The 14,226-nt window shown below is 38.4% G+C and overlaps 1 protein-coding gene across 2 annotated transcripts in view; it reads left to right on the top strand.

The window, feature by feature from the left end:
* The first annotated feature begins 1,172 nt into the window (after window positions 1-1,172).
* LOC139973226 (serine/threonine-protein kinase Sgk1-like) overlaps window positions 1,173-14,226 on the top strand; it is a 60,553-nt gene continuing 47,499 nt past the window's right edge. The window contains exons 1-3 of one of the 2 annotated variants that reach the window (XM_071979759.1): window positions 1,173-1,322; window positions 7,801-7,851; window positions 8,197-8,512. In XM_071979759.1, the coding sequence (XP_071835860.1) occupies window positions 8,435-8,512 (78 nt within the window). In that variant the 5' untranslated portion in view covers window positions 1,173-1,322; window positions 7,801-7,851; window positions 8,197-8,434. The remainder of the gene's footprint in view (window positions 1,323-7,800; window positions 7,852-8,196; window positions 8,513-14,226) is intronic. The other variant, XM_071979760.1, reaches the window with a different exon arrangement.

Here is a 14,226-nt window from a genome sequence, read left to right on the forward strand (position 1 = left end):
ATGACCGTTTCCGTTTTGACTAGGAATTCACAGCCTGGGTCGGGGAAGGACGGATGATTTCACTGGCGGCATGTCGAGTTAAAATAACATTTAGTGTCATGGCACTGCTTGCAGAAATGGAAACTAGTCATTGTTTTGGTGTGTATCGGGAACCGGGAGGTGGCAGGTTGCGATCACTGAGGTCCCTAGTGACTTGTTGGGCGCGCTGTAGGTGTGCCGCCCGCCCCCAACACAAACTAATCCCTCGGCTTCCCATGTAGTTTGTCTCACCATCACTCTACTGTGTAGGCTACTATTACTTCACAAGTTACAGGACACTATCATCATATCAAGGGCGTAGGAACCGGGGGGGGCTGGGGGTGGCGCCAGCCCCCAGTGAAAAATATGGGGGGCGGAAGTATCATTCCGCCACCCCCCACTTCGCAAGTCAGAAAACCCCTTTTTCATTTCCAAATGAGAAAAAAATCTCATTTTGGAGCACCAAATTGCATCTAAGGCCAGGTGAAAATGCAAAATTATTTACAACATGGAGTGGGTTGTTGAAGTGTGCTATATTGCACCAAATTGCATCTGAGGCCACCTGGAAATGCAAAAAAAAAACCTCCCCTTAGACCCCTCCCCCAGGCCGGCCATAAGTCTTCAACCCCCCCTCCCCCCCACTCAAAAGTACCTTCCTACGCCACTGCATCATATTGTGCCTCTCCTTAAATTGTTGGTGCCCCTCAACACAATTTTCTACCGGCTTGGTCGGGACATGGTTTGAGTGCATTGCTCTTCTCTGAAACGACGCCACCGTAAAGTAACATACGTAATAATTATACTTCCCATTCCTTGACAGAACGTGTATTGTTTGGGTTAGCATAATCTTACACGCATTTATGGTCAAGTTCATAATGAATAATGTCATGTTGGATGACTGTCAGTGTCGCGTGTTGTGAACCGCTACTACGGAACTGTATAAAAAGCATTACAGTAACAAATTAATAATGCGGTGAAACGGTGAAATTACGAACTAAGAATTACATCCCTCACTGAAATTCAAAATATCGTGTCAAAAATTGTGGACGTAATTATTCAGACAATTATTCATATTCTTTTCGACTCTTTGCGTTTTACATAACTATAATGTTATATAAATCTTGATGTCTGTTATACGCTTCCGTTAGTGATAATTGCAGATATGGCTAAGTTACCGGTAGGCCAGCTCAGCTGATTCAATGTGTCTGCTGTATGGGTACAATGTGGTATCGTATTGCAGTTACTTCGGAGTCTTACCACATTGCAGGGATTTCCATATACAACTAATTTGTTCTGTTTTAAAGGTAATTGTTTATTGATGCTGCTTTTAATATGTTGCAAATAGAATTTCGTACAATGAATCATTCTGTCCTGTATGTTGATATTGGAAAGTTCGTCTTCATCGTGCTCATGTTGTATTGCGCGCTGTGCTGTGCTGTGTTTGGACGGGTCATAACTCATATGTCATTAGTGCTTTCGAGTCTGGGTGCATGGCTTTCAGAAGTTAGTATTAAAGAGGTTAGACCTTGCTCTAGTTGGCAGTCAACCGAGGCATGCAAGTAATCCATTATGGTTAACTTAAGATTTGTAGATTTTGTAAGAAAATCCAACCAGATTGTATATTTGAGCTTCGTATTATATACCTACCGTTGGTATTCAAGTTGTGTGAAAGAGGGTGAACCTCAAAATCGAATACAACATAACAAACAATGAAGCCACAACTTAAGTTTTCAACCATTGTAATGATGCTGAAAAGATGCATGACTGATTAACTGTTGAGATCAATTTGACAATTCAGCTATATATTGCTCAGTAAGAGAGAATGTTGCATTTTTTACAAGTAAGCTACTCAATCCTGCTTTTCTATACACATTGTATTGTAAAAACAGAAACTAGGCTCTAGGCGTACTGTAGGCTCGCTAAAGCCTAGGTTTTGTAACTTGCACATGCATCAGGAAGCTCAACTCATAGAAAACTCAGAACTTCTGTTGCACTCCAAATTATCAATATTTTTTTTTACATTGGTCTTGTTGTTGCGGTGTACCTGTACATTAATGACACATAAATGACATATCCATTGGCTGTATTAGCATACAGTACTTAAACTACATATTCCCCAAATATTGATGACTGTACAGTACCTAAGATTCTGTGCCGGTATATGTATATAGTACTTGCCAGTTTTTTTTTTACAGTTTGCCAAGTAGGTCCAATCTAGTGGGATTTTCTTAATCAGATTGAAACTGAAATGTTCATAAATGACTAACAGGTTTGCCATTTTATGTTTTGTGTGATACTGTAACATCTGGGGCACTCCACTATAATGAGTATGTTCATGTACTAATACTATACTGTATGTACAGTAGTCTACATTTAAACATGTGACTGCTCTGTACAATTAGCTAAGTACTAACATTTTGGTAATTGGCTGGAGTAAACATTCTACTGTAGGCCTAGACCATCGGCACTTCAGCAATGCAGGGAATAATTTTGAAATTTTGCACTTTAGAAGGCTACTGTATGAACTTTGCCTGTTGTAAAATACTATATAGCTGTACGTGTACAAAAACTGCTATATCTGCGCCAATTTGCCCATTCTGCATAGCACTTTGCAAAGATTTGCAAGATAAATGGTTCACTGCAATGCATTGCAAATGCTATCATTCCCATGTATGTGTACAGGTCATATATCGTACACATTCAACTTTAATCATGAAACTAAGACTTCAAATCTTACCATCTTCACAGATAAGAGTTTTGCACTGATCATGCAATCTCTACATTGAAATGCCATCCGTATTACACAATAAAGTGTGGCCTTTAAAGGTTATCATGCTAACAGCGTATTGTCAATTCCTCAATTACGTATGTTAAAGTTCTAATGTAGTTCAATATTAGACAACTAACAGAGTGAACCTTTTTTGACACTTTCTTTATCACCATCTGAGTAATTTATACATATCAATAAAATATCACTAGAGATACACTTAGCAATAAGTTACAGTAAGTGATGGTACCTGTAAATTTCATTGGTTGTGCACGCATATGTATCCAAACTGATATACTGTATGTCAAAATTACACGCTCACAGTACTTGTAGCATATTTAAACACCTACCTTATGGTCATCAAATGAACTACGGTACAGGTGAAAGGCTCAGAGAATTGAAAACAGTTGTCAGTTTTTGCCTGATGAAGGTCAGGAAGTGCTTCATCAGTGAAATCACGAGTCTCCCAGTACACGTCAAGCTGTCAGTGTTCTTCATGAAGGACAGTAGCTTACAGTGGCTGTGTCCAGGAAAAGGAGATAAAGTGTGTGGACTCACTCTCCTGTTCTCACCACTAGTACATTATAACAGGGTCAGTGGGCACAAATTGCCCCATCCCAGTTGTGTGAAAATTTTTAATTAAGTGCCCCATTTGACAAAAACTATCCCCCCTTTTTTCTTCATTTTTGTTATTAACAATGTTGACAATGGTCACAACTCTATGCATGTGTTCGTCGGTCGTTCTGCCGTCTCCGTCGGGCACACTCAAGTCAGTACCCGATACATCTGTACTTTTGCTATATAAAAAGTATATATACCAATTATTCTTTCAAAGTGATTATAAAGTGAGTTACGTACTCTATGGTATGTTTAAAGTGGGTGGTTGATCTCATTGCACACAGCCCCATAAAACCAAGGATGTATGTTTAATGCTGTAAGCGCTTGTACAGTATTAAACCCCTACTAGTATTGCAGAACAGGCCTCGTTCTTTTCTGGATGAATATATTTTCCTTGTATTTCTACAGTCTCATAATTTTAGTGTGTATACAACATTTGTGTGTTGTTTGTGGATTCAATAATACCCAAGAATGGTGTACACACAGTACAGTATATCCTACTGTACCAACTCTACACACAGTACAGAAGTCAACTTAAAAATATGAAACTGGCATTTATTACATGTACATGTACAGTTCATAAACTGTAACTTCATACAGTGTCTGTTATACATGTACAACACAGTATATACTGTACAGTATAGGAGGCAATTTGGGTCTGTTGGGTAATGTGTATGTAAAACTACTGTCATACACTAATCAATGTAGAGTGACAGTGTACATTCTCTTAGCACTACTGTATACATTGTAGTCAATTAGTGGTATTCATGAAAACACTCAAACAACAGGTTCAAGGACAATTAGCAAAATTACCTACTGTACAGTTTGTCAGAGCTATAGATATTGTTTTAAATAATTAGGTTTTACAATTAGCTTCCTTACTGGTAGGTGGTATCCTTGACATTTCCATTAAATTCTTTTTACTGATAATACGAGTAATGCAGTGCTGCTCACACAAAGTGTTAGTATTTCAGTCCATGTTTCCCATATATGTATGAACAGTAATATATATATACAGTAACAGTATGGATTAACTTCATGATCCTCTTGACCTGTACACCACAGATTTCATCTTAAATCTGTGATGATATCCTGGTAATAGATCTAGGCCATCTCTCTGTAGGTCACAATTTTTGGAATATTTAGCATCCATATGTAGGTTTAACGGAACAATAAGAAATGCTGTTAGATGGTTAATGGAGAATTGTGATAGATAAATGTGTAGTACGGTAGTACCATTGGTGGGAGAATTGTATGGTATTGTGTGTCGGGGACAATTACGTTGACCCCTCCCTTTTTGCTGGAAGGTGGGAGTGGGTTCGATTTTGATGGAAAACATTCAGTTAAGATCACAGAATTGTCACACCTCAGGTGACATTCTTTGGCTAGTACTATACATTTATAGTATCCGGTGATTGACAAATCAGTTAAACGTTTGAACCAAATGTCACTTCCTGCTTAGAGTTGTTGCATGTTTAGTGTGTTTATTGAGGAAAGATGACTGGAAATTATGAATTTAAATTGCAAATTAACTTTTAACTGTGTAAAGCAAAAAATACATTAGTAAGTACTATACTATAATTACTTCCCAGATGTAAGAATGATGTGCACTACAATAACTATAAGAACATTCACTTCACATTATATATCACAATGCCCTTTTCAGTACATTTTGTTTCCATGGTAACAACTCATATCGTATTGGTGTGTTACAACCTTGTCTAGATATGAAAGACAATCAGAAAGGCACAGAATATTTAGTACAAGCACTCAGATTATAAATCCAGGATTTGAGAGAGGCTTAAGTTCCCTTGGAATGGGTTCTTGAAGCTGAGCTAAATGAAGTTACTGCACATTCCGGCTGTGTGCTCATGTGTAGGTAGCATCCAAAACCAACGGGAAGGAAATGACTACTGTTGGTGTGTAACACTGTCTACATCCTGTGCTAGACTGTACTGCAGGTACTGTACAGTACAGTAGTACTGTAATGGGACGGGGGGGGGGGGACCCGGGGGGAGGGTTGAAGATCAAAGTCCGATAGCTACGTATGTATGTAGTTTGCTTCTTGTCCTGGATTACGTTTTCACCTGGGACTTAACCTCTAGTACAACCATCATGTTTCTTGTTACACACTGATGTGAAAGTCATGATTATATAAAAAAATAAAAAAAATGGTGATAAAATGATTGAAAACTCTATAAAATTTAGAACAATGAGGTGCTTTGTAAATTGTTGTTGTGAGTTGTGACAGCTTAGTGTTGTTATATTTTGGCCTATACTTGGGATAACATTAATGATGTTATTGTGGATGAATAATACATGATAACATTTGGTCTAATTTATGTTTCACCTTAGAGAATGAGTACACACAGTAATTCTTCAGCAACCATTAAAAAGGAAATAAAAAAGAAAGGATATAGCTATGGAAGGAAGGGGGGGGCAGAAGGGGGTGGGGTGGGCTGGGATGGAATTTTATAAGAAGCTGTTATCAATGGAAACTACTGTATGCATCAATTAGAACTTTATTTCTGTGCAAATGGCATTATACTTTTGAAATGCGTCTACAAAACTGTATTTTTTTTTTTTTCTTAGAATTCCATTTTAGCCTCATCTATTTAATCAATGTTTCTTCCTCTATGAAGAGAAATTTCCAAACATGTTAATTTGTAATATAAAACCTAGGTAATTACTAAAAATAAGATGTTTGACTCACTGTGCCAATACATATGGTGTACACCTTGTGTAACTACTGTAACTGTACTGTACATGTACACAGAAATTGGCATGCACGCATGCCTGTATAAACAGGTATACTGTGTAATTTGCAGTTTCATTTTGTACTTCGTGGTCTGTATTGGGTGAACTGACTAAACTCTGTCATAAAAAGTGTTATACTGTGGGCATGTGTGGCTGGTCACCAAATCTGTGGTATTTGGTCATAAAAGACTAATAACCGTAGACCACTTACAGTACAGCTGCAGCACACACACAATGACACAGTTTCCGGTGACACCACAGAAATGAACAAAGGCAAGTTACGGTACCTCATTTAATTTAGCTGAATCAGACTTTCATTTCCTTCGGGTTCATGATTGCTGTAGTGAATATGTGGAAAATTGTGAAATTCCAGTGTGGTAATTATTTATCCACTTAAAAGGGGGGGGGGGGGGGGGGTGTATTAAAGCTAAGTAAAAATTCAGCTTTTTGAGTTTGCTTTGAAATTTTACCACAATTTTACATGTCCTTTAGTAAACTTTCCAAAATGAGATCAAACTAAGAAATACTGTAAATTTTTTTTGGTTTTTTGGTTTTTTTTTTGCTAGATGAAAAGTTACTGAGCTTGGAAGTAGTTGTATCTTTATTGGTAAAATAAAATTTTGGAAAAATATATAGTATTCAATTTTTATAAATTCCTTATTTGGAACACGAATCTAGGAATTGAGTTTTAAATGAACTGCATTATGGATTTTACTTACCTGTCACCTGTACAATAAATGCACTCTCATATTACGTTGTATAGAGTAAACTTGGTGACATTTTTAGTCTGAACAATCCAAACACTTACCAACTCTGGCATACATCAAATTTGTCAGAATGAACTATTAAAAAAAAAATACACACATGCTCTAAAGATAGGATAGTACAGTTGTGAAAATATATATTGGAGATCCTATAGCATGCATAATGTGGTAGTTTGTCCTGTTTGCACTCTGCAGCAAATTAAACCCTTTCCGAAATATTGCACATGTACAGTATAGTAAACTACACTATACTGTGGATATGAATACATTTTTTAGGATGGGCTGGGTAAGGGTGGGGAGGGGGAGAAGTTGGAAGGGAGGGAGGGTGAGGTTGGAAGGCAGGGAGGGTGTCGTGAGGCTTTGAGGAGGGATGGTTTTGAAATGGGTTGGAAACACTCCGTTTTAAGTAAAATATGTATTTTCATGTACAATACGGTAGTTGCATTGCTTGTTCTTGATGGTATTTTCATAACACCTCTTTGAACTTAAGATTTACTTTTAAGTACAGTAAGGTACTGTACTTATTCCACTACAATAATATCCACAAATTCCACATGTATGCATGTGTATTCGCTTCAACATGTACAGTCAAAGGTTATGTACTGTAGGCAGTATTGAGATAACAGCATCTATACAGTTTATCACTAGCATCCCCCAATGATAGATAATATTAATACCGGGTTGATGATTACACAACCAATTTAACTTGCAGCTTAAATATATTTAACTAACCCATAAATTACAGTACATCTGGTAGTATAAATTTATACTGTACTGTATATGTATGCATGCTGTTAAGATGCAAGTTCTGTTTTCTTTGGGTTTGTCCAATCACTTTTTTTTTCTTTCTTTTTATTCTGTTTGTTCCATCTGCAGTGAATACAAAAGAGTAGCACAGGCTGAGAGGGGTTCACAACAGCAGTAAAGGTGAGGAGGGCATAAAACTAAATAAAGCCCACAGGCAAACAATCTCTGCCAATCATTCCCTTGGAAGATATCAGCTCTACTATTTCTGCTTGTAGATCTGGTCAAAGTTCGCCCGGTTTTACTTGCTGGTGACTTTGACAGTTAATCTGCCAATTGTGTAATCACTTTTAGAGTGTCACAGCTGATTGTGTCCATTTAACAATCAGATAAACTGTACTCCTGTTGTGCACAGTATTAAACACACATTACAGTACGATAACTTCAGTATTTATAAATTGTCATTGTGATTTGTTACATGTGGTATTCTGTTCGTCATACAGCACACAGCCTTCTTTTCCCCTCCAGCCTTCCATGGACCGGCAGCATCTCCCAATATCAAGCAGATGATTTATTGGGTGTGAAGACATTCTTCATTTACGGTGCTTTTCAATTACCGGCCACGTCATCTCGGAAACATCGTGCAATTGGACGAACGCAGCGACGGAAGAATCGACCGTCCCGGCAGCAGACCTTTGAAATTTATTTGGACTCTTGAGCGGCTTGGTCGACATTGCCGCCGTCGGGCCTCAGATTTGAAATTCAGATGATGGCATCAACCGGTAATAGCACGAGCGTCCATGTGTCAGACACTCAGACATGGGAGAAGAATAAAAAATATACGGTAAGGAAACTAGTCAATCTTCAAACACAGTACTACTATCATTAATTAATATTAGCATCATACACTTATAATTGTTTATAGTCTACTAGATTGTCCAATTAGAACCAAATATTTGTATAAGTTTAGCCATTTGCATCAATTGCTAAAGCCTAGATGAATTTATGCATACTGCAACTTCTGTCCAGCAGTATCTATCAACTTTCACCCCGGTCCCTGGGGCATCAAAATGAGAGTGAATAAATTCTTCCCAGGATATATATATTCCAGTGTACAGTATATATGCGTTGAAGATTTTTACAAGGAAATTGAATGTAAACAGCTCACAGTGTACAGTTTAATGTTGGTTATCACTATACTGTTCTGTACAGGAAACCAGTTGGGTTGAAATCGTCTCTCCCCCTCTCCTCCCCTTATCCCTCCCTCCCGCCCCTCTCCTTATCCCTCCCCTCTCCTTGTCCCTCCCCTCTCCTTATCGCCCCCCTCTCCCTATCCCTCCGCTCTCCCTCCCCTCCCCTATCCCTCCCCTCCTCTACCCCTCCCCTCCTCTACCCCTCCCCTCTCCTTATTGCCCCCTCTCCCTATCCCTCCGCTCTCCCTCCCTCCCCTCCCCTATCCCTCCCCTATCCCTCCCCTACCCCTCCCCTCTCCTTATCCCTTCCTCCCCTCCCCATATCTCTATCCCTCCCCTCCCTTCCGCTGGCTTCTCCTTATCCCTCCCCTCCCCCATCCCTCCCCTCCCCCATCCCTCCCCTCCCCTATCTCTCCCTCCCCTATCCCCCCTCTACTTATCCCTCCCCTCCCCTCCCCTCCCCTCCCCCAATCCCTCCTTCCCCTCTTCTTGTCCCTCATCCCTCTCTAACCTTCCCTATCCCTCCCCAGCCTGTTTTCATGTACCACCAAGTATTTCTCATTACTTGACATTACACGCCTTTCAATGTAAAGTGGATATTCTTCTGTGTAGATACAGTATAGGCCTATGCTGTGTATGGTAGAGTGAAATCTTCATATATTTTTTTGTCAACTCAGACTGACTACCAGAGCTGCTGACTCTGTGAAGCAGAAATGAACAATCTGTTTGCTAGTGCAGCTGCTAGTCTTCCCTTGGTTCTATTCATTTTCTCTGTACATGCCAGGAAATGTTCAAGAAATCAAAACTAATCCCATATATTCAAGGATGATTGAACACACAGGCACCTTTGGGAATGCTGTGTCACATCAATTTTTTTCCCTGATTTTTTTTTTTTTTTTTTCATGGCCTTAAATAGTTAGAGGAGGTAGCTTATTATGAAAATTAATATTTATTGCATGGTTAACTAAATAAATTATGGAGTTAATAATTACAGTATCATTATATATAAAATATATATTTTTTTCGTGGGGAGGGGGGGGGGAGGAATGCCTTGGTCTTAGAAATGTAAGCTTTCTTTTGGCAGTTGTCCTGATGAATACAAGTATTAATTCAGAAAGATTAAACATAAATGAAGATAAAACAGTGTGAGAAAATGAAAACGATGATTGTAATTAGAAAGAAATTGGGGAGTTTTGTTGTAGAAGCAACCAGAATTGTTTAGTTTACTGTTTACAGTATATGATAAAATTGGTCTCAATTTAAAAATGAGAATGTTTTCTTCAACTTTATTCATAAATGTTAAGTGTAAGAAATCATAAAGTTCTGAGAGTTGATCTCAAATTGCTAATTTGCGTATATATTTCCATAAAGTATCATATCTGTACCATCTTTTGGAATTACTAAGTCTGTATGTGTACATATCTCTCATACAGGTTCTTTTATATGCACTGAAATTTGATCTTAGTAGCCAAAGAATGTTGCTAACATTTTACCAGTCTGCGTACTTAGAGTGTGCTCCACCCATACATGTCTCCACTCTACAACTGCACTTTCACATCTTACATGTATGTAGCTTTACCAGCGCAACTTATTAGGCACTTCAAAGAAGGAGTAAATAGTGTAGAGATGAGATGTCGACATTTAATGAACATTGTGTTCCACAAGTTTCTAAAAAAATTTTGTCTGGCTGAATTTGATCAAAAATTTAACTATGAAAGAAGTTAGTTTATAAAGTTTCCATAATTGTGGTATGAATAATTGTAAAATCTAGGTCTCTTATGTTATGTTTAAGTAAGCAATAATATCTGCAGTGTTTTAGTCTGCATATTAAACAAACCTATCAGGTGTTACTCTGACCTAAAAATTCAGGCGATTTTTGTTTGTTTCTTTGTTGTTGATATATATTTGTCATAAATACTGCATGTCGCATAAATTTGTCAGCAATTGGCTGATATTGTGAAATTCTAGTCAGAACTGTAACTGAAAGTTAAATTAATTTGATCTACTGTAACTACAGTTTGGACATTCTGTTAAATTTGTCACGAAATGATCGTGATTGAAAGCTTGAGTACCGATTCTATTTCGCTTGGTGAGCATTTCGCCGCCCACACATATTTTTGTGTGTTAGTAAATTACTATCCTATCTTTGGCATACAAACTGGAAAATTGAGCAAATGTTACTTAAGATTATTAAAATTTGAAGTGAAAACTTGCATTTAACCTAACTTCTTACATGTAAACATATTTAACATTGCCATGGGATGTTGACATTGACAATCCTTCAAAGGAAATCAACTCATCAAAGCTCTCAGTAAGTTGCAAGTCCAGCGAAGTGTAGAAAGCAAGGAATCAAGTTCATTTATATTTTTACAGTAATAAGTACTGTAACTTATAAACTCTTTTTTGTGATTAAAATGTAATTCACAGTGTCACAACATTGAAGCCACTTAGTATAAAATTGCTACCCACAGTAACTATGTAGTGCCTAAAGTATGTTATATATTTGTCAAATAATAAATATATCAATTTTCATTATTTAACTTTATTTTAATAATTTATTTCAAGAAATGGGAGGTTGGACTTTTTCTTGGCCATTTCTCATTTACTGTATTTGACTTACACAGTATTCAATCAAGGACTCGTGACTTGACCCGACCTTCGTAAATCTCGCTCGGTCACTCATCTACTGTATATTATACTCTATCAACGCCCAAACTATCTTCACCGGCCTCTACCTCTGTAATCTTTAATTTCTTCTCGCTCCATCGGTCGCCGGTCAAAGAGTCTAGACACGTTTCCTGCTGCAGTATTTAAGTCTTGCCTTGAACGGTCGTTGAAAAAGAGGTAGAGCTTCGACTGTAGGTGATACCATTATTATGAGACATACCTTTATGATCTTCACCCTTGCACAGAAAGGAGAACAAAGAGACATAAAGGTAGGTCATCGCAGCAGATATATGACTGAGCCATGTAATGAGTCATATCTCACTCAGACCCAGCATTTAAATGCAGTATTATACAGTAGATCTGTGTACAGACAATACTGTAGTGCAGTACTGTACGTAGGTGTTGAGCTCTTTGTCTGAAGGGCTGGTATATATATACTGTGTGTACTGTCCGCAGTAGTGTGTTATACCAGGGAGATGCTACTATCTAGAGTAGCAGCTCCATGGTTATACTGTAAAGCTTAGAACAGCGCAAAGGGTTTGGGGACATCAGTAAAGTTATTATACTGTAGTGACATGGTAGTGCTGTCAACATCAACCCCTTGTATGGAAGACATTAAGTCAAGTATGTTACATTCTCTTTGAAAATACAGGCTTTCATCGGCTAGCGGCACTTTTTTTTAAAATGATACATCCCAGAGACTGCACGAGGCAAGACTATTAAAATAGAATTTAACGCCAAAACAAGAGCAAGATTTTTCCTAGCTATAAACAGGTTTGCTTCCTCACTTACCTGTTTCCTCATAACCTCAGCAATCTCTCTCTACCGTGCTAAAGGAGAGTGAACCGGCCGACTTGTTAGCTTAAGTACGCACCTTCAGAGACCCCAGTCACTCCTAGGTCAAGTGGGGATGCAAGTCATCCCGAGGATCTGCATCCTAAAGGCTAAAGATTGTGGTATGGTTTTTTTTATCTTGAAGAACGTTATACCTAGAATCATTGCTATATAACACAGTACTACATACTGTACACTGTACATGTGTGTTAGAGTATACCATGTGTGTGTGGGACACTGACAGTGTATCCTAACTGCCTTATAAATATTAAAGAATAATTAATACCAATATAATACAGTTAAAACAAGGTCAAGGTTGACATATGGTGGTATCACCTGACATAGTAATATACAAGGCCACATGCTGATTGGATATGTATACAAACCCTGAAATTTGAACTTTCCCTGATAGTGGTTGGATTGGATTGGATCTGATATGAAATAAACTCTATAAAAACATCAAATTTAGTTGTATTTATAAAGGACAAGGATGTGAATGAGAACTTCCTGTTCGTATTCGTAGACTTACAGGTTGTGCGTCTCATCCATACAGCATATAATCCTTTCCTGAGGAAGCTTGAATAAAGGTCAATCGTACAGGGTGTATCAAATGCCCCAAGGGATTGGAGAGCTACATGAGAATTCAGTACTCTGTTGTATAATTTAGCATTCATGAATGTAAGATATAAATTAAAATTATGTGAAATTTAACCCCGGAGTACGGTAGCTGTTCTTCACTTGGTTTCAAAACAACTTTTGTTCGTCATGGCTGCACTGGAGTGATGTCGAATGGGGTGCCTAAATTGCCTTCCTCATATTTTGAGAAAGTGGTCAGGTGCTGGGGCATACAGTCTCGTCCGCCGGGTGGGGACATTAAATGGCAGTCCCCGTAGCAGGAATGGGAGCGAATTCACACCCCTGCCTCGTTATCTTGGCTTCCAGTTCAACATTTTAACCTAAATTTGGAATCTTTTCAATTTAGGAAGTCATTTCAGATGGGAAAACGGTAGACTGCTCTTGAATGAATAACCCACTTGACTATGACCCGGCCGGGTATAGAACCCGTAACCTCCTGATTGCTTCAAATGCTACCGCCTTGATCCGCTCGGCCACAGCACCAGTATAAAATATCATTACTGGATGGCAAATGTAACTTGAAGCCATTACTGTACTTGTGCTCCACTCGTCAAAAACCCTTTCAATTAAAGCACTTTTGTATGTACTATTCGTTCTGTATCTAGTCTGACGGGAAATTGGCAATCCTTTCACCCAGTAACCCCCCTCCCCCCCCCCCCCCACTGTAAATCCAGGTCACAATTTCACAACCATGTTTCTCCATATAACAGTACATCCAATCATCCTTCAGGTTTCAGTTTTAACCCTAGACAGTGATTTTACAAGAATTTATGAGGACTAAAAAGCTGACCACTTTGCGATAGGGGCTTGCTCGGTCATACAGAAGGGGGAATGGCACCTCAACTTTGAAAAGCTGTAAAGTCTCAAAAAGTGCAAGGCCGAAAGCGCTCAAATTTTGCAGACCTTCCCAACTCACTAATATCTACAAATGACCCCCAAAATTATCCCAAATCCAAGAGGTGACCTGCCTAGATTTTCTGAAATTTGGTTGATTTTCTATGGAATGACCCAAAAGTGCTTCCTCCTCTCTTCAATATGACAATTTCTTTCAAGTCTCAGACCAGAAATCTTTTGATATTTGGTCACAGAGGACAACTTTGTGACCACTGTACTGCTATCACATCAAGAGATGAACATATCGTGTGTTATATTACCTCAAGTTTTGGAGACACATCTTTTATTTTTCTATTTTGTTTTTACATTTACACCTCATGTACATGTACATCGG

This window comes from Apostichopus japonicus, chromosome 9, assembly GCF_037975245.1.
Source record: "Apostichopus japonicus isolate 1M-3 chromosome 9, ASM3797524v1, whole genome shotgun sequence".
NCBI classification, from domain to species: Eukaryota; Metazoa; Echinodermata; class Holothuroidea; order Aspidochirotida; family Stichopodidae; genus Apostichopus; species Apostichopus japonicus.